The sequence below is a fragment of the Canis lupus genome, chromosome 1 (genome assembly GCF_048164855.1).
Source record: "Canis lupus baileyi chromosome 1, mCanLup2.hap1, whole genome shotgun sequence".
In the NCBI taxonomy this organism is placed as follows: domain Eukaryota; kingdom Metazoa; phylum Chordata; class Mammalia; order Carnivora; family Canidae; genus Canis; species Canis lupus.
In genome coordinates this window covers 108,081,454-108,100,276 of record NC_132838.1, presented here as the reverse complement: position 1 = coordinate 108,100,276, position 18,823 = coordinate 108,081,454, and the positions used below count along the sequence as shown (strand labels likewise).

The 18,823-nt window shown below is 53.8% G+C and overlaps 2 protein-coding genes and 1 long non-coding RNA gene across 6 annotated transcripts; 1 reads left to right on the top strand and 2 right to left on the bottom strand.

Annotated features, from left to right (window-relative positions):
• Nucleotides 1–245: 245 nt before the first annotated feature.
• Nucleotides 246–14,429, bottom strand: RASIP1 (Ras interacting protein 1). 2 transcript variants are annotated; one of them, XM_072772316.1, is made up of 13 exons: nt 14,411–14,429; nt 14,002–14,109; nt 13,630–13,770; nt 12,307–12,992; nt 10,166–10,521; nt 6,157–6,810; nt 5,394–5,431; nt 5,028–5,179; nt 4,808–4,923; nt 3,429–3,672; nt 3,046–3,218; nt 1,223–1,370; nt 246–658 (listed from the first exon to the last, which is right to left on the bottom strand). In XM_072772316.1, exons 3-13 carry the CDS (start codon nt 13,764–13,766, stop codon nt 459–461), a joined length of 2,904 nt encoding a protein of 967 aa, XP_072628417.1. In that variant the 5' UTR covers nt 13,767–13,770; nt 14,002–14,109; nt 14,411–14,429; the 3' UTR covers nt 246–458. The 2 variants fall into 2 exon arrangements, with proteins under 2 accessions (XP_072628417.1, XP_072628422.1); XM_072772321.1 differs by lacking the exon at nt 14,411–14,429 and having other exon boundaries at nt 4,808–4,911; nt 14,002–14,314.
• On the bottom strand, nt 14,386–18,747 carry IZUMO1 (izumo sperm-oocyte fusion 1). Of its 3 annotated transcripts, none has more exons than XM_072772458.1 (9): nt 18,504–18,747; nt 17,717–18,009; nt 17,258–17,332; nt 16,499–16,519; nt 16,075–16,155; nt 15,823–15,923; nt 15,399–15,549; nt 14,884–15,103; nt 14,386–14,620 (listed from the first exon to the last, which is right to left on the bottom strand). In XM_072772458.1, the coding sequence occupies exons 2-9, from the start codon at nt 17,943–17,945 to the stop codon at nt 14,407–14,409; spliced, it is 1,092 nt and encodes a 363-aa protein (XP_072628559.1). In that variant the 5' UTR covers nt 17,946–18,009; nt 18,504–18,747; the 3' UTR covers nt 14,386–14,406. The 3 variants fall into 3 exon arrangements, with proteins under 3 accessions (XP_072628559.1, XP_072628568.1, XP_072628550.1); XM_072772467.1 differs by lacking the exon at nt 18,504–18,747 and adding an exon at nt 16,785–16,871 and having other exon boundaries at nt 14,863–15,124; nt 17,717–18,471; XM_072772449.1 differs by lacking the exon at nt 18,504–18,747 and adding an exon at nt 16,785–16,871 and having other exon boundaries at nt 14,884–15,124; nt 17,717–18,467.
• On the top strand, nt 14,740–16,504 carry LOC140602676 (uncharacterized). Its single transcript, XR_012005585.1, has 2 exons — nt 14,740–15,459; nt 15,847–16,504. It is a non-coding gene; the product is annotated as an uncharacterized lncRNA (long non-coding RNA).
• Nucleotides 18,748–18,823: the final 76 nt, after the last annotated feature.

Sequence of the window (18,823 nt, the reverse complement as noted above, 5' to 3'; positions counted from 1 at the left end):
CTGGTCCCCACTGGCAGGACTGAGGGCCTGATAGTTGGCAGAGCGAGCTTAGAGCTCTGTCCTGAAATGCGTGGGAGGCCCCAGGGCCCCGGGTTTGGATTACAAGCCGCAGGGCAAGCTGAGGCCGAAGCTATAAATACCTCCTCGGACTGGGCAAGAACCCAACGCTCTAGTCGAGGACCATGGTGCTGTAATCCGCAGAAAGTCATCATCACCAGCGTTCCCGAGTCTTAACAAGTGAGGCGTTGCCAATACGACAGATACCTTTATTGCTCCTTGCGCTCACTTCCCAAGCCCATTTTCCCACTGTCCCATCCTCTACTGCCCGAAAACTCAAACTCCCGGCATCCCACGCGAGGAAAGAACTACAACTCCCAGAGAGCTCGGAGCTCAGGCGGGCTCCAGGGAGTGGAAGCCGAAGAATTTTCAAGGTTCGCGCGCTTGTTCGTTATTGGTTTTCAAGGAGGCGTGGCCGCGGGAGGCCCGTGGCGGTGATTGGCCGGCAGTTCCTGCTGCTCAAGATCCCAGAGAAGGCGGCGGAGCCTGCGCAGTTCACGGTGCAGGGCGTCGTCCGTCACAGGACCGGTGAGGCGCAGGCGCGAGCTGCCCAAGGGCAGGATGAGGGGAGGATGGGAAGAGAAGCTTTCGAAGATGTCCCCTAGGAAATCGAAGAAAGATAGAGTCAAATTCTGAAAATGGGCGAGGGGTAGCAGGGTTGGGGGAGAAGCTGCGTCATGCCCGAGGGAAAAACTTCAACTCCCAGCAATTCCTGGAGCAGGATCCACTCAAACACGACTCTTGGGAGTCCCCAGGCATCATGGGAGTTGTAGTTCACACAAAGAAAGGCCACCGTTGCCCGGGAAACGGGCGAGGTATTGGGTTCTTGGGTCTGAGAAAGGAAGGTCTGGGAGCTTAGTTTTACGGATTCCTTAGAGTGGAGGGGTCCGGAACCCGAATTACTGGGAGGGGAGGGCAGCTTGTCGGGGAAGAGGCTGAGGGCCCGAACTTTGGGGAAAAAAGGAGAGATGGAGCTTGAACTCTTGTACCCTGGGGGAGGGGTAGTTAGGGTCCATCACTTAGATCTTGAAGGAGGAGAGGGTTAAAGGTATATAATCCTGGGTCAGAAAGAGGAAGGGGTTGGGGCTATAAATTCCTGGGTCCTGAGGACAAAAAAAAAAAAAAAGCTGACAGCCCCAGTGCCTCTGTCCCCATCTCTCCTCACCTGTATCCACAGCATCTCGCTCTGCAGGGGGAGGATCCCAGGCAGGTGGTGGCCCACGACCAGGACCCAGCTGGTAGTGGCTGAGCAGATGGTGGAGCTGAGCAGGGGTCAGTGTGGGGTGGTCAGTTCGTAGGCTGCTCCATGAAGCCTGGTGGGAAGATCATGTGAGAAATCTGGGGTCATTATGGGGCAGCTGAGAAATCCTAAATGGAAGGCCCTCCTTAAAGGGCATGGATGTAATGGGTAGATGGTTGTGTCTGTGCGATGTCTTCCGGACACTGTGAGGCCAGGCTGTCACCAAAGTGATGGTGGGAAAAGGCATGCTCTCAGCTTTTTTTTTTTTTTTTTCATGCTCTCAGCTTTAAAAAAAAAAAAAGTGATTTGCTTCAGTATAAATGAAGATCTAGGAGTTGGGTATGGGGTGAAGAAGAAACAAAATGGGCCATTAGTTTGTATTATTATTTTTTTTAAGATTTTACTTAGAGACCCACACAGAAAGGCAGAGACACAGGCAGAGGGAGAATTGGGCTCCCCGTGGGGAGCCCGATGTAAGACTCAATCCCAGGACCCCTGAATCACGACCTGAGCCAAAGGCAGATGCTCAACCACAGAGCCATCCAGGTGCCCCCATTAGTTTGTATGATTGAAGCTGATGTTGTGTACCTAGAGGTTCATTACTATATTGTGGCTACTTTTTTGTTTTTGAACAATTCTACACCTAACTGAGATGACATTCGAATCATCAGTGGGGGGATCCCTGGGTGGCGCAGCGGTTTGGCGCCTGCCTTTGGCCCAGGCGCGATCCTGGAGACCCGGGATCGAATCCCACGTCAGGCTCCCGGTGCATGGAGCCTGCTTCTCCCTCTGCCTGTGTCTCTGCCTCTCTCTCTCTCTCTGTGTGACTATCATAAATAAATAAAAATTAAAAAAAAGAAAAACGAATCATCAGTGGGTTGAAAACCAGAGACTCTGGACTCAGATTGCCTGGGCTCAAAAATCCAGCTTCACTACTCATTACCTTCTAGCAAGCCACTGTACCTCAGTCTCTTCATCTGTCAACTGGGTGTGGGCAGGACTAGGAACTATGTAATGGCATAGTTTTGAGGAGGATTCAATATGGCAAGATCATTAAGTAGTTAGGACACTGCCTAGTGCTTATTAAATGTTCTGTTAAAGTTTGATAAATATAAATAAATGAAATTGAGTAACTTATCCTACCTGATTTTCAACTTCCTTGTCTGAAAAGAATTTTCAGTTAATAACCTAATTTGATGAGGCTTAGTCAACATTCAATGAGAAGTGCTAAACAGGGGCGCCTGGATGGCTTAGTCCATTAAGCATCTGCCTTCGGTTCAAGTCATGATCTCAGGGTCCTGGGAACGAGCCCTGCATGAGACTTCCCTGCTCAGTGGGGAGTCTACTTTTCCCTCTCCCTCTGCTGCTCCCCCTGTTTGTTCTCTCTCTCTCTCTCTCTCTCTCTCATTTCCCCTCATAAATAAAATCTTAAAAATAATTTAAAAAAGTACTAAACTACTAAACAGTGTCTGGCATGTAGTTTATGTGCAACGAATGTTTTAACTATCACATTCCCTGGTCTCATAGCAAACTTTCTGAATCAGCACGTCTGAGGGAGGGGGCCTTGGAAACTATTATTAGCAAGTAGCCCAGGATTCAGATGCAGTTTGGACACTTGGGGCTGGCTTCCTCTAACCATCAATGCCGCACCCAGTGTCAGAGCCAGGGCAGGGGATAACATGAAGTCCAAGGTGACGTCCAAGGGTAAGCTGAATAGAGGATGTCAGAGGTCAGGGATCAGGAGTCACCTTGAGCAGAGAAGTGCGGGGCACACAGAGCAGGTTCACAGCTATGGAGAGTTTCCGGAAGAATTCAGTGGCAATGTCACCCAGCCCGGCTCCCTGCAGCCAGTCCAAGACAAGGTCCAAGTTGGTTCGGATTTGGACAGCTCGGGACCATTGATAGAAAGGCCGGCCTTGACCTGTAGGGAAGGGCATGAGGGGCAATTGGTTTGCAGACTCTGCCCTCCTCCCTCCCAAACCCTTCCCATCCTTCAGCTTGGGATCTGGAGCTTGCTCGCCAGAGTCCCTAAACATGAGGACTGATCCTGTGGGCGTGGTGTCTGAATTGATACCGGTCTTAGAGGTTGCCCGTCCTTTCCTCCCTGCCCCTTCCCCAGTCTGACCCTCACCTCGTTCCATCAGTGAGTTGAGAAGGGATGCATTGGAGAAGAAGAACAAGTAACCGAAAGTCTGAGACACGAGGTCCGGGTGCAGCTCACACTGGCTGGTCAGTTCCAGGGCTGCCTGGAACACGCCCAGGGTTGGTCTCAACCCTGGAGGCATGGCCCCCAGCTCTGCGCCAGGCCCTGGCAGCTCTGCCCCAGCTGTAAAAGGGTTACTATCCAGGAGAGCAGGCAGTGTTGAATACAGAGTCTAAGAAGACACAGAGATGCAAACAGGTGATTGGACTACAACCTCCCGGAAGTTCAGGGTGATAGAACTTCTGGAAATTACAGTCCTTTCTACACATGACACTCTACAGGTCTCTATGAGGAAATCCCTACTTTCCAGATGGGTTTCTAGCATTCATCAGGGCCAGAACACCTCAGGTCTTAAGAAAGCCTCCAGGAGTTTCTTGGGTATTTTAATGACTACCTCTGATGCTTTACAGGGCTCAGAGTTCTCAACAGAGACAGCTCACGGAGGACAAAAGGATACTGAACAAAGAGGCCCCCTTCAGTCAAAGAATTATTTATCCAGAGCTCCCGAAGGAAAGAAAAAGAATGAAGAGTCAGGAAGTGGGAGTGGCATGGCGGTAAGCCAGTGGAAAGTGAAGGACAGGAAATGAGGTCAGAGCTGAAGAAGAAATAAAGCCACACTTGGCAGGGATGGACAGGAAGTGAAGCCTTGGAGGAACTGGGTTCACAAATCAAGGCGGCTTATGGAACAGAAAGACTGTACCCAAAGATTCCTTTTCCTTTCACTGATATGGACTCAGGTCCACTGGAAGCCTGAAACCCTACAAATTCCAAGAAGCCATCTTAAGGTCAAGGGTAGTGGAAGACTGGGACAGATAGCAGGTCCTGCAGGACTAGACTCCAGGGAGAAGATCTGTGACTCAGAAAAGGGAGTGAATTCAGAGCTGTAGGATGTAAAATCAGCAAACACAGGAAGGGAAGCTGGATTCAAGAGGACCTTTAGTTTAAACGACAGTGTCCGGCACTGTTTGATCCCCCATCTATCTATCTAACCACCTAAGAAATTTGCCAGTGGATTTAGAAAAAAGGAGCTTAAAAAAAAATGATAGAGGTGATATAACCAGATGGTAAAGTTAGCTGGCCAAGAGGGGACAGTTGGAGAGACAGGAAGAAAAGCTGGGAAGGCAGGAAGTAATGCAGGCTCAAACAGGAAGTGGTTCCAACACAGCAAAGTGCTGCAGTGATTGGGAAGTGATGTCAGAGAAGCAGGGAATCTCACAAGGTCAAAGAGGAAGTGACATCAGAGTGATGTAATTCAAACTGGAAGTCAGGAGGTTATGTGTCAACAGGAAGCAGGGGACAAGACCAACCTTGGTGAGGTAGTAAACAGACTGCTGAAAGGTACACATGATGACCTCATCCAGGAGGGCCATGGCCTCATCACATAATTCCAAGTCATTGCAGAGCTGTGGGTCTGAGGACAGACCTGGGGGTGAGAGAGAGACCAGAGGCTGACAGGCAGGAGCCCAAGTCCCCAAGTAGAGGGAATGACAGGGGGCTTGGGAAGCCTAGGCTTGGGTCAGAGCTCACCCTCCTGGTCAGCCTCCTTCTCCATCTCCAGCACTTTCTCCTGCACAAAGCTCAGCAGTTCCGTGGTGTTGGCCATCCACAGCATGAGTGGCCGCAGCTCTACTGACACAGCCTCCGGAGTCAAGGGCACCTCGGGGACTCCCTCTGGGTGGCTGGAGGAGAAAAGAACCTATGATCCTAGCCCAACCCCCACCGTATTATCTGAACCCCGAGATCTGAGTCTAATTGGGTACTGAGGCCAATCCTCATTGAGTGCCAAGGAAGAGCAGCAACCTGTACTAAGATATGAATGGAGTGAACACAGAACTGGCTGTAAATCCCCACACCCCTTCATCCCTAGACCCTTCTCCCCAGAATTTTTCTTACTTCTCTGGCTGACGGTCTCCAATTTCCTTAATTTTTTCCTGTAGAACAGTAAGATCAGAGTCAAGGTGAGGGGGCGTGGGGAGAGGCCTATGAGTTAATACCCTGGTTTTTCTAGAAGCACCTTTTTGATAGTGACTCTCCCCACTCAAATGGACTCTAACCCTCAAGCTTCAGAATGGTCTCTCCTCTTCTTACCGTTTAAAACACAAACTCCCATGATTGTGAGTGGTCTGTCTCCCTCAGCTCCATTTAAATAGTTTCTTCCTACCCCCAAGACACTTCCTTAACCTTTTCTTTAATAAGCCCTGCTCAGGGGGCTGGAACCTGGGATTTCTCCCAGGCACTTCCATCTTTAGGTCCCACTGATTTGTTCTCTCTTGCCTCCAATAAATGGTCTCACCTACTACTGCTCAAAGCATCAGGCCCCATGGGCTGCCTGCCTCACCTCCCACAGTGGTCTCTCCTGACTTCTCATCCAAGGGATCTCATCCAACAAGATCTCTCTCCCGACCTCCCAGAACGGTTTCTCCCATCATCCCAGAGGGGCAAAGGTGGTATTTCATTGCCTTCTCTTCTAGTACCGTGGGTGAATCCATAGGGCCCAGCATCCCATGAGACCCCTTGCTTCACGGCCCAAGCCCCTCTTGAAGCATCACGGAAGAGGCAGTTTCATCCTGCCCCACTACGGCTGGGAGGTGGCGAGGGGTGGCTAGGGAAAGAATCTGGGGCTCCGAGGGGCCTGGACTGCGGTGGGAGGACTCACCCAGACAGCCTCCTTAATGAGTCGGGCCAGGCGGCCCAGCAGGCGCGGCAGGTGGCCCAGCTCCAGCTCTCGGGCTGAATGCTGCACGCACAGCGCCAGCAGGGTGGCGGGCCCCAGCGGCGGCAGGTCCCCAGCGCCCGCGGCGGCAGCACGCACGATCTCGCCCAGCAGCGCCTCTTCTTCACGCGGCCGAAAGCGCAGCACCGGCTCCCGGCCGTCCAGGTAGGCCGCCAGCGCCTCGCCCCGCTCCTGCAGGCCGCGGCCGCACAGGCGGCAAGAGAAGGCCCACCCTGGGCCCGGCGGGGCGGTCCCCGGGCGGGCGGGCAGCCAGGGCGGCCGCGCAGGCCCAGAGCCCCCGGTGCGGGGGTCCTTGTACATGAAGAGGAAGTGCTCGCCCAGCCCCAGCAGGTCGCCAGGGTGCAGCTCGGCCTCCCGCAGCAGGAGGCACCCGTTATGCGTGACTGGGGCCCCCCGGGATGGGCGCACCATGGCTGGGGGCTCAGGGCCCGCACGCACCGTGCAGTGCCGTGGCAGGATGTCAGGGGCATTGAGAAAGGTGTCCACGTATGGGGCGGGGGACCCACCACGGGCTGAGGAGTTCCCCCCGCGGCCGAAGACGTGCTGCTCCCGTGTCATCACATACACCACGAAGTCCTGGAGGGAAAGTGAAGACACAGTAGAGACACATCTCCATGAGGAATGGATGCTTCCAAAGAAGACCTTTTGCCATAATCCACTCTCCCATCAACCACCTCCCTCAGGATGAACACTTCCAAGGAGATCTCCTGGGATCCCAAAGGACTCACCAATTACCTCCACCCAAGCATGAGTGGACTTTTCAAAGGCACTTCCTGTGACCAACTGACCCATAAAACTCATCTTGAAGACCAGCTGCTTATAAGGAAACCCCTTTCTTGACATGGGCTCTATAATTCCTCTCCCTCAAATTATTGATGATTTCCAGGAGACTTTTCTCCAGTGAGATGGAGAAAAGTGAGATGGAGACTTCCATCTCACCTCCTCTGAATGGACTGTTACAGGCAATCCCTTCCCACAGTGTACTCTCCCACAACATCCAGCTCAAAGAATAGGTGCTTCCAAGAACACCACACCCACATCGCTAAAATGGACTGTCCCATTACTCTCAAAGAATGGAACTTTCCAAGGAAATCTTTCTCTTAGAACTTAGGAACTCTCCCATTTCCCTACCTTTGGCCCCATTTGCCTGACATTCTACCCCCATGACGGAGACTACCAAAGATGTTTCCCCTTCCAATAATAGCTTTTCTGAATATTTAAAAAAAAAGGATGGATATCTTTAAAGAGACTCCTCCTGTGAACAAAGGTTTCTTCCACCCCATGAGTATATACATCTGGGGAGACCCCCTTTCTACAATGGACTCTTATTTTTTCCCACTCAATGCTGAACTCACTTCCAAGGAGACATAATACTACAATGGACTCATCTACCACCTCCATTCCCATGATAGAGGATTCTAAAGATACTCTCCTCTCCATCAGTGGATGCTTTCAATTTTCCCATCCTAAAGAAGAACATCTCCGTGGAGATCTCCATATAGTAGTTCTTCTAGCAACTCCACCTTATACATAGATGTTTTCAAGGAGACCCTCTTCTTATAATGGAGTGTCTCATTTCATCCACCAAATGAAGAGGTGCATTCCAGAAGACCTCTTCCTAAAAGACTCTTCCATTTCCAACCTATAAAAATGGAAGAGCTCAGTCTGATCCCCTTCCTAAAATACATTCTCTGTTCTCTATTCATGTCTAAGAGAATAATCATCCTCATATTCATAAATCCCCTTCCTACACTGAACTCTCCCAATTCCTTCACCCCATGGAGGGACATTTCCAAAGAGACTCCTTCCTACAATGGATTTGTTCATCTGCCTCTAGAAAATGGACCTTTTCAGTCTTACCACCTTCTGAAGGTAGAATTTCCTGTTTTCTATCCCTGTTTGAAGCAATGGAATGATCCAAAATACATGAACCCTTCTCTAAAATTGCTTAACCCAAGAGGGGAGGCTTCCACAGTGCCTGCAATGAACTCTCAGGTTATAGCCAGCCACTCATGAATAAATGACTACAAATAAATTTCTCTTTCTAAGAGATTCACTTCTTACTCTTGATCCCAAGAAAAGAAGACTTCCAATGAAGCCTCTTTCTTAGAAAGGAATTTCTCATGAACCTCACTTTAAAGAGTGGATGTTTCCAATGTTTTCCCCTCTTCCCATACTAGACTCTCCTATACTCCCAGAATAGATTCTTCCAACTTGACTACCTTCCCAGAATAGACCCTCCTATTCTCCAACCTTGCCTGGAGAAATGGGCTGTTATAATATATGCAAACTCCTGCCTAGAATGAACTTGCCCAGTCCCCTTGCCCCAACAAGGAGGAATTAATTCTTCCATGCAAGTCCTGCTCTCAAGAGTCTTCCCCTCTCACTCACACACACAGCTAGGCCTCCTAACCCAAGTGGATCACTCTCTGACAACACGAGACTATTCACTGAGCTCCACCAGTAGGCTTTCCCAATGATTCTCAAAAGTATCTGTTGAACTTGGATGTACCACTGTTACCCAAAGTCAAATACCATAAAAATGATTCTCCCAATTATCACACTCATGAAAATGAATATTTCCAATGATACATTACGTTTCTTTTTTTCATACATTACGTTTCTATTAATATAATAATTTCCCTCTAACCCATGAGTAATTTTCTACTAACTTCTAATGTTTTCTCCCTCCCTTGCTCTCTGACACTCAAATAAATTTTTTTAATATTTTATTTATTTATTAATGAGAGACACAGAGAGACAGAGACACAGGCAGAGGGAGAAGCAGGCTCCATGCAGGGAGCCCCATGTGGGACTGGATCCTGGGACTCCAGGATCACGCCCTGGGCTGAAGGGAACGCTAAACCGCTGAGCCACCCAGGGATCCCCTCAAACAAGTTCTTCTATCATCACCCAAATATATAAAATAGAAGTATCGAGACGCCTGGGTGGCTCAGCAGTTGAGCACCTGCCTTCGGCCCAGGGCATGATCCTGGAGTCCCGGGATCAAGTCCCACATCAGGCTCCCTGCATGGAGCCTGCTTCTCCCTCTGCCTAGTTCTCTGCCTTTCTCTCTGTGTCTCATGAATAAATAAACAAAATCTAAAAAAAAAAAAAAAAAAGTCCAAGGAACAAAAAATTATAAAATAAATTAATTAAATAAATAAATAAATAAATAGGGATCCCTGGGTGGCGCAGCGGTTTAGCGCCTGCCTTTGGCCCAGGGCGCGATCCTGGAGACCCGGGATCGAATCCCACATCAGGCTCCTGGTGCATGGAGCCTGCTTCTCCCTCTGCCTGTGTCTCTGCCTCTCTCTCTCTCTCTCTCTCTCTCTCTGTGTGTGACTATCATAAATTAAAAAAATAAATAAATAAATAAATAAATAAATAAATAAATAAATAAAACAGAAGTATTAGTCTCACCTACCCCCATCAGCAATAGTCAAATTGGTCCAGTGTAAACCAATACCTTTAAGAAATGGATTGGTCCACTCCTTCCAAGAAAATATAGGCTTACCCAGAACAAGAACCCATGCATCAGCCAAATTATCTTTCTCCCAAACAAGATAGACACTTCTATTACTCCTCATCAAGAAATAGACCCTTACAAGGACATCCTTATTTTACAATAGGCTGTCTCTTTCACCCCTTGACAAAAACAGCTTTCCCCCAGTTTTGTGTGAAATCTGCCATTCCCTACTTGTTCCTCCAGCGAGATCTTTTTCAGCCATCAACCTCCACCGCTAGCTACCACCACCCCCATCCTCCATCTCTGACAATGACATCTCCTACCCTGGAACCTCGCTGGGACCACACCTTCCGGCATTCCTGAGACTGCCCCATCCAAAGAATAATGGGAGTTGTAATTTGGTCGCTGGGCAAACGAATAGAGCAATAATAGGTCTCTCCCGGTAGGCCAGGGTGGGCTTACCTGGGCGTCCTGGTAGCCCTGGAGCAGCAGGAAGTAGGGACGGTTGCTGGGGGCCTGGATGAGGCACTGGGTCAACTGATCGAAGTCGCCAGGGTCTGCGGGTCCGATCTGGGCATCGGCTGCCCCTGGGGCCATGCTAAGTGCCTGCTGCCTGCGCTCCTGCTGCCGCCGCCGCCGCCCCTGCAGGCTGAGCTCCGACACGCTGCGCCGCAGGGACAGGTTTTCCGAGCGTTCTTTGCCCCCAGACCCAGCAGGGGGCCCTGAGCCGGACCCTGGGCCAGGACTGGCCAGGGCCGCCCCGCCGGAAGCCGCCCGGGAACGGTTCTTTTGTGGCCGCCACGAGGGGGCGCCCGTGCCTGCGGGGGAGAGACAGACAGGGATGAGGCAGAGACTAAAAAGAGACCGAGACAGACAGGCTCAGAGATTTGGAGATTATAGAACCAAGAATTGACTACAGAGAAGTGAGGAGGCTTCCCACCTTTAGGTTTTTGCATATGCTGTTCCCTCTGCCTGAAACACATCTTCTGCCTGACTTCTACCCACCTGACAGTTTTCAGCTCAGAAATGAATTGATTCTTTTAATTGCGGGGGGGAGGGGACCTAATGTGTGCAGAGCACTGTTCTAGGCACTAGGGACTTGGCAGTGAACAGAGAAGACTGTCCTCAAGGAGACAGAAACCACCTCTTCCCGAGCACCCTTCCCTGACATTCCAAGCTGCAGCAGAGAAGGGCACAACTGGACACACCGGGCTTTGTCTGGACCTAGCAGGGCCCTGGCACATAGTGGGGGGTTAGTGGAAATGAGCCAAAGGAATGAACTGAGGTGTTTGTCACTAGACTGTGAAATCTAGGAGGGTGGGAACCTCACCTGTCCTGGGCTCACTGTATTCCCCCAGGGCCCTAAATAATGTGTGGCCCACAGTAGGCGCTCAACAAATGCTTTGTGAAAAGAGAGAGAGAGAGAGAGAGAAAAAAAAGAAAAACAATGGTAATAATTGCCATTCTTTATTAGGCAACTACTATGTGCCAATCCTTGTGCTAAAGCCCTTTTATACATGATCTCATTCCACCTTCACCTCGGGTTTTGCTCAGTTTAACCAGTAAAGGACATACTGGAATCCAAGCCAGAGTTCAAAGCTCCTGAGTTAACTGCTACAACACTCTATCTCCCAAAGGGAGACTCAGAAACAGAAAAGCGTTAGAAGGCTCCCTGGGCGGCCCCTAGCCCGGAGCCAGGCCCCATTCCTGCCAGGCCCTGCTCTGCACTTACTATTTCACACATGGCATCACCTCCTGTTCCCGGCCGGCCTTCTCAAATACCAGGCCAGCATGTAAGCATGACCTTCCTTGGCCTCTACGAATACTCTTCCTCTTCATTTCCCTTGAGCCACCCTCAAATCTCCCACTCTGCAGCCAACTTAGCCTAGGGCCACCTGCTCCAAGGCCAGGTGCCCCGAGGCTTTGCCCATTCCTAGGCCCTGATCAAGTAGCCCATTTCTTCACTCTCCAGGTCTCTTCCCTTTATACACTTAATCTACAAAGGCCCTGGGATCCCTGGGTGGCTCAGCGGTTTGGCGCCTGCCTTCGGCCCAGGGCGTGATCCCGGAGTCTGGGGATGGAGTCCCACGTTGGGGTCCCTGCAGGGAGCCTGCTTCTCCCTCCTCCTGTCTCTCTCTCTCTCTCTCTGTCTCTTATGAATGAATAAATAAATAAAATCTTAAAAAAAAAAATCTACACAGGCCCTGTTCCTCTCGAACCCCTTCAACCTATTGTTCTGAGAGGCCTCCAGACAGAAGGGCCAGCGCCACCATTCCACCTGTCTCGCTCCAGGTTACTCTATTCCGCAGGCCCCGCCCCAGCATCACACGCCCCGCCCATCGGCCTCGCCAGTCTCGCTGAGCCGGGTCCTGCTCCAGGCCCACTCTCTGCTCCACCTGGCGCTATAGGTCCCTCCCAGTCCCCTTCTCTCCCGCGGACTCGCCCCCAGCCTACCACCGGCCCCTCCAGCCCCACAGATCCTTCCCCGCCCCAGCGCCCCCGCTCCCAAGCCCCGCCCCACCTCTCGAGGCCCCGCCTCCAGAACAGGCCCCGCCCCGCCCCGCAAAGCCCCGCCCCTCAGCGTCCGGCGGGGTTCGGCTCACCGTCGCTGTCTGCCGCCCCGAAGGCCTCCTGCTCCAGGCGGCGCGCCTCCTCGCGGCCGCGCAGCTCGAAACGCCGCGCCCAGCCGGGCCGCGCACGCCACAGCTCCTGCACCAGCAGCGGACGCTCCGAGTCGCCCAGCACGCGCAGGTGCTCCGCCCGCCACTCGCCGCCGCCCACGCCGCCCGCCGCGGGCCGGCCCAGCGCGTCGCACAGCGCGAAGGCGTCCACGCAGCTGCTCTCGCCGGGGCCGCCCCCGGGGCTGCCCGACAGCCCGTAGCGCTCCAGCGCCTCGGCCACCAGCTCGCGTGCCGTGGAGCGCGCAGTGGCCAGCACGCTCTTGTAGTTGGCGCCCGACGCCAGGCCGGCGCCGAAGATCTTGAGGACCCCCGGGGGCGCCGTGGCGCGGGCGGCTAGCGGGGGCTCGGGGGCCACGCCCGCCGCTAGCTCCGGCAGCTTCTTCTCGCTGGCCCAGCGCTGGGCGCCCCCCGGAGTCCCGGGGCCTCCCGCGCCGCCGGACCCCGTGGCCCCGGTCCCCGAGCCCCGAAAGAGCTGGGAGATGCGCTTGGCGCGACTCCCGGAGGCTCCCCCGGCCGCCTTGACCGCGCCCACTCTCCGCAACTCCACGTGCGGTGGCGGCGGGGGCAGAGGCTCGCTGCTGCGGCTCCCCGTGTCCGAAGACGACGACCTGGGAGCGCGCCGGGGAGTGGAGAGGCGGGGAAAGCCCCAGGCAGACAGGCAGAGGCCGGAGTAGATGGTGGAGAAGGAGAGAGGCAGGCAAAGACCGAGATGGAGGGGACAGAGACCCAGGGAGAAAGGAATTGGGGGGCAGAGACCCAGAGAGCAACAGAGACCCATTGAGAGGGGACAGAAAACGAGAGAAAGAGGGACAGAGACCCACAGAAGGGCGAGAGATGCAGGGGGTGGGGGTGGGGGGCGACAGAGATGGGGTTGGGCAGAGGCCAGAGGCAAAGAGAGAGAGAGAAATAAATAAATAAAGGCGAGTCCCACAGAAGGAAATTCCAAGAGGTAAGCAGGGAGAGGAGGAAGGAAGGTGAATCAAACCCCTATCCCGGGGTCCCCATCCCCTTGTCCATCCAGCCTAAGCCCATCTATAGAGCCGGCACTCCCCCACACCGGGTCTAGGAGCATTGCTGCCCACTTGTCTCCTCCTGCCTGCCAGTTCACTTGCCCATTCAGGACAGGAACTGGAAGCCAATCCTTGGAGCCCCTGGCATTACCCAGTGCAGAGACTGGGTGATAAACAGGGACAACTGGGAGGTAGATGGGGCAGGGGCAAGAGTCTCAAGGAGGTGGGCACTCACTTAACAGAGGCAGCACTGGGCCAGCGCCGCCCCAGCTTGGCCAGCTGCTTCCTGGGAGAATTGATCCACAGGCCCACAGGGAGATGGAGCTTCCCGAAGCGGGGGCTTCCGCCCTCCTTCCGTTCACCAGATAGCATGGCCCTAAGGAAGGGTGGGTAAGACCCGACTCCTGAGGCCCAGAGTGGTGGGGCTGGGATGGAGGGGGACCCGGACTCCTTGGTGGGAGAGAGGGGCTAGGGCTCAGACTCCTGAGTCCGAGTGCAGGAGGATGGGAGCGGGAACTCCTGGGCACTGGGCTGGGAGATGACTGGGGGGACTGGCTCCCAGGTCTGAGGGAGGAGGGGTCTGGACTCCTGGGTCCCTGGCTCTTACCCTGCTTCAGGTCCCAGCAGCACCCCGGGGCCTTGGCTCCGTTGGCCCTGGTTGGTTCCTGACCTCGCTGCTCCTGTTCAGCCTTTGCCTCTGCCCCAGCTCCCAGCACTGGGTGGGGGACAGGAAAAGGCAAGAGGAAACCCGGCAGGAAGAGCGGGGAGGGGGCGTCCTGTGAGAGGACTGGGCCTGGGGGAGGAGATGTGGGGAGGGCTGGCCTTTCCCCGCTCCTTGATTCTGGAATTAGTCTCAGCCAGTTGGCCCTTCCAGGACTCAGGGAGCTGAGTTCCAGCCCCTCCTCTCTCACACAGGAGACCATCCCCAGACCCAGACCTCTCCTCTAGGGAAACCAAAAGTTAGGATCAGATGGGAGGAATGAGTCAGATATTTAGACCACCAGATAAATCTTTACTGGAGCTTTGATGCCGAGAGTTTTCCCTTTGGAACACTGGGCTTCGGGGCAGCCTGGGGCTTCCGGGCACTCTGGGGCTTCTGGGCACCCTGGGACTCCAGGGCAGCCTGGGGCTCCATAGCAGTCTGGGCCTGCTGAGCAGCCTCCTTCTGGTTGGTCCTCCAAGCCTTTATGTAATTGATCACCTTCCCAGGTCGAAAGCAAAGGATCCTGGGGGAGGGTGGGGTGCAAATAGCGAAACCAGATTAGGTCCTGAGTAAGAGACACCCCTCCCACCCTCCCTATATTTGATCCTATTCTAGTAGTGACCCAAGCTGAGCCCACCTAGGTAAGCCCCACCCTGTTCTGTAGGCCTCGTCCCCAAGGGAAGTACAGCTCTCAGGGTTCCCCACTTCCTAGACCCCCTCCGGCGGTAGGAAGTTGGAGGTCCCTCCCCTTGCTCCAAGCCCTGCCTTCTTCAGAGGGCGGCTCACGCGGTCACAAAGGCGATTAACAGCACCAGTAAGCCCCAGAGCAGCAGTCCTATCAGACGGCCTCTCAGAACGTCCTCGGACTTCGGACACTCTGACGGATTAGCCAGGGCGGTTGGGAAGAGCAGAGAGAGATCCCATTCCGTAGAGAATTCGTACTCTGTGGTAGCAGTAGTAGTGGTTGGTGACGACCGTCCGGCTCCACCGGCTCTTTGGGGCAGCACTGATAGAGAGGGAAGGAGTCCTGGGAGGGCACGAAGGTCCCGCCATGGCCAAGGCAAGCCCTCACCACTCCAGCCCGCCCCAAGACCCAGGTCTCTTCCAGGAGAGCAGCGCGTCCCTAACTGCGTGAATCTCTGCCCCGCAGCGGTAGGGCCACAGGGTGCGAAGCCACACCCTCGTGGCCTGAAACCACACCCCAACAGGAGGTTAAGCGCCGCAGGCCCGCGCCCTGAAGCCGACTCCCCCCAACCCCAGGACCCTGAATCTCTCACTTCTGTCAACTCCCCAGCACTGACCTCTGACACGAAAATGCGTGACCGCGGCACGGGAGGTTTTCATATTGGCCAACTCGCAGCGGTAGGTACCTGCATCTTCTAATCTCACCATGGTCTTGGTCAGGGTGGGCTCTTTCCCCACGGACAGCAGCAAGCTGTTGCTCCCTAAAACCTAGACCCAAGCTCAAGGGGTCACAGAGGCCTGGGGAATTCAGGGTTTCGGGTTGTACAGGGGTGAGATAATCACGGGGTCTCAATGGGGGAAATGGGAGTCCAGGGTATACTGGGGCAGGGCATAGGGTCTCCGGGGATCAGAAGCAGCAAAATCTGGTAGATCATGGGCCTTAGGGATTGTAGATGCAAGCCTCTGGATACAAAGATCAGGGGGCGCACATAAGCCTGATGGACTCGGGGTTCAAGGGTTACAGGAGTTAGTGGGTCCCACCCTGTAAAATGTGTAATTGTTCAGGCCTGCAGAGATTCGATGCCAGCTGAGCTCACAATCCAGGACCAGGTCTTCCAGTTCATGGACCACGACTTCGTGCACTGGGGATAGGGAGTTACTGTGGGATGCTCCCTCCCAACTCGCTCCTACTTGGTCTCGGCCAGCTCCAGCCCCGCCCCCTCCAGAGTCGGTCCCTCCTCTGGCTCCGCCCCTCTTTGCGTCGACCCCTCCTGCTGGTCCCAGCTCTCTCACCTCCGCAATCGATGGACTTTCGACAAGTGTGTATTCTCTTCAAGCAGTTATGGCACCAGATCAGAGTCTGCAACATCTGACCTGAAGGGGCAGCATCAACGCTGTATTCGCCCTGAGAGGCGAGGCTAAAAGGAGAGGGCAGGGCCAAGGGCAGGGGCGGGGTCAGGTGCCCAAGTCCCTAGGAGGTCAGCCCAAGGGGCGGGGCTACGAGGAAGCCCGGCAGCAAGAGGGATCCAACCCGACTCGGTGAAGAGCGCAAATAGAATAGGACCCGCTCCCCCGTGAGTCCGTAGTGCCGAAGGAATATTGGAGACCAGGAACCTCTCAGAAGTGGAAAATTAAGAAACATCGAGACCCCAAGGGGGAGGTTCATAACCGGGCGACGATGAGGGATAGAGGACCAGCTCCTATAATCCGGACTCACCACATTTGTTGGGACAAAAACCTGCCTCAGAAGAAAGAAAGAAAGAAAAAAAGATGATCAGATTTCTAAGTTAAAAGAGATTGGGGGGGGGGGGCGAAGGACTAGGTTGGGGTTTGGGCTCTTGGGTTTGAGGGAGGAAGGTGCCTGGATCCCTGGGTCCCCAGGAAGGTGTCTGGATCCCTGGGTCCGAGGACAGAATTGCAAGAACTGAGGGGCTGGAGACGGGGACTGTGGGACTTTTGAAGAAAGGGGCTGTGGTCCCTGACAGACTCCCATCTTCCCTCACCCTTTTTTTGGAACTGGGTTATAGTTGTCAGAATGGAAGCTTTTTGCTTGATTAACATCCAGAATATCTGACTCAGGAAAGCCTCACCTGGGAAGGAACAGGGGTGACACAGAGTGCTTCCTCTCTCCCTCACCCATCCCAGGAGTGAGGTACAGGAAGTTTGTTTCTGTCAGAAGAGCCTGGCATTCCACTTGGTGTCTTCTCAGGGAGGGACAATGAAATTCAATGACCGCTTAACATAATGCTGGGCCACTGAGCTAAGCGACAGCTGGCATGAAGGCATTATTTTGATCTTCATTTAGAAATGACAAAGCTGTGAAATCCCTCACTCAGGCCCACACAGGAGATGACAGAGCTGGAATTCGAACCTAGGCAGTTTGGCTCCAGAGCCACTACCAGACCAGCTGTCACCAACTATTACTTTTCTGGAAGATTCTGGGGCCCCTCCTCCCCTGGCCCCTCTGTGCATTTACCTTGTTCTTCAGAGTTTGTGATACGTTTCAAATTCTTCAGAAAATCCACGGATAACTTTTGCAGTGTGGGGGAATCTGGAGGAGGGGAGGGAAAAGGGGAGATAGAACTCCAGATTCAAGCCTTTCTGCCTCATTGGCTCACCTAGTCTTAGAAACTACAATATCCATGGGGCTACTGGGCAAGGCTAGGACTGGTAAAGGGATTGCCTGACCGTTGCCTTCTGGGAGTTGTAGTTTTTCACATAAAATTGCAGGCTAAGGGGGAGGGAAACACGGCCTTTGCTAGCCCGGGGTAAACCGGGAATCTGCATCTTGGCCTTCTCCATTCCGAACCCAGTAGACTCTGGCTCCAGTCCTTCCCTCCCTTCCCACCCTGGCCCCACACCCAGCAATCCTAGCCCCAGACCAGACCCCTCCTTTCCCAGGACTCAGGATTTCCACGCTCTTCCCTGCCCTCACCGACAACCCCTAAATGTTGATCATTTAAATCTGGGATTTTCTTGAAATCGTTCAGCAGATATTTTATCCTGTCCAACACTCCTTGCAGTTCCTGACTCCGACTCGGCAGGTACTCCATCTCAAAGTGGTATAGCGCCTCCACGACCTTTGCATCGCAAGTGACACAGCCCCGGGCAGGAAGCAGGCAGCCGGCCAGCGCCGCCACCAGGAGGGGAAGTTGCGGACCCATTGCGGCCAGAGCGCTCAGTCCGCGCAGTGCTTGGGGGAGGGTCCTCTCACCCTAAACGTTCACGCTAGGAAGAAGAGAGGGAAGCGTTAGACTCGAAGCTATTCCTCGAGACCAAGACCCCCAAAATATTTGCAGGGCGCACACTTCTCGGTTAGGAAACCGGGGAGTCCGGAGATCCGGTGCACCGTTAACAACCGCTCTCCGATCTTGGCCTCGACTGTTGCACCCTCAAATACTAGGGTTCGCTGAAGAGCCGAATCCGGGCTGAGGGCTTTTAGGACAAGCAGGGCCCGTCCTTCCAACTCTATTTTTCCGCGAATAAAATTAAGGATTTTGGGGGGAGAGGGTGAGGTTGGTCGCGTAATTTGGAGAGCTTTTTGAATGGAGTCAAGGTCACCGTTCGCCCGATCTACAAGGAGTTTCCACAGCTTCCAGCTTCTAGCTTCCCACTTGGGGCCGCAACTTCCCAGAAGATGCTCCCTGGGAGTTTCCTTGGCCCCGCCCCACAAGCCCAACGCTGAGTCTCATTAGACCGTAACAAAGGGAGGCTCCGCCTACCGTTCCGTGATATCACAGAGACCGCTGTCTTTTCAGACCAGAACTTTCCTAGCGTCTACCGAAAGGAAAAGTATTTTGTGCCCTCCGGCTTCTAAAGCCAAGGAAAGGGCTTCTGGTCTTCAGCTTCCTCCCGTCCTTGAGCCCCCGGACCCAGGCTTCCGGCAAAGTGCACAGGACCTTTTGCAAACCTGGCTTCGAGCCACGACCCTGAGAGAAGTGGCCCGTTCTAGCCCTCAGACTACGACTCCCAGGAAGCCCTGGGGTTCTCCCTAGCCGATTACTCTGGCCGCCGCGAGGACTAGATGGGAAATGTAGTTTCA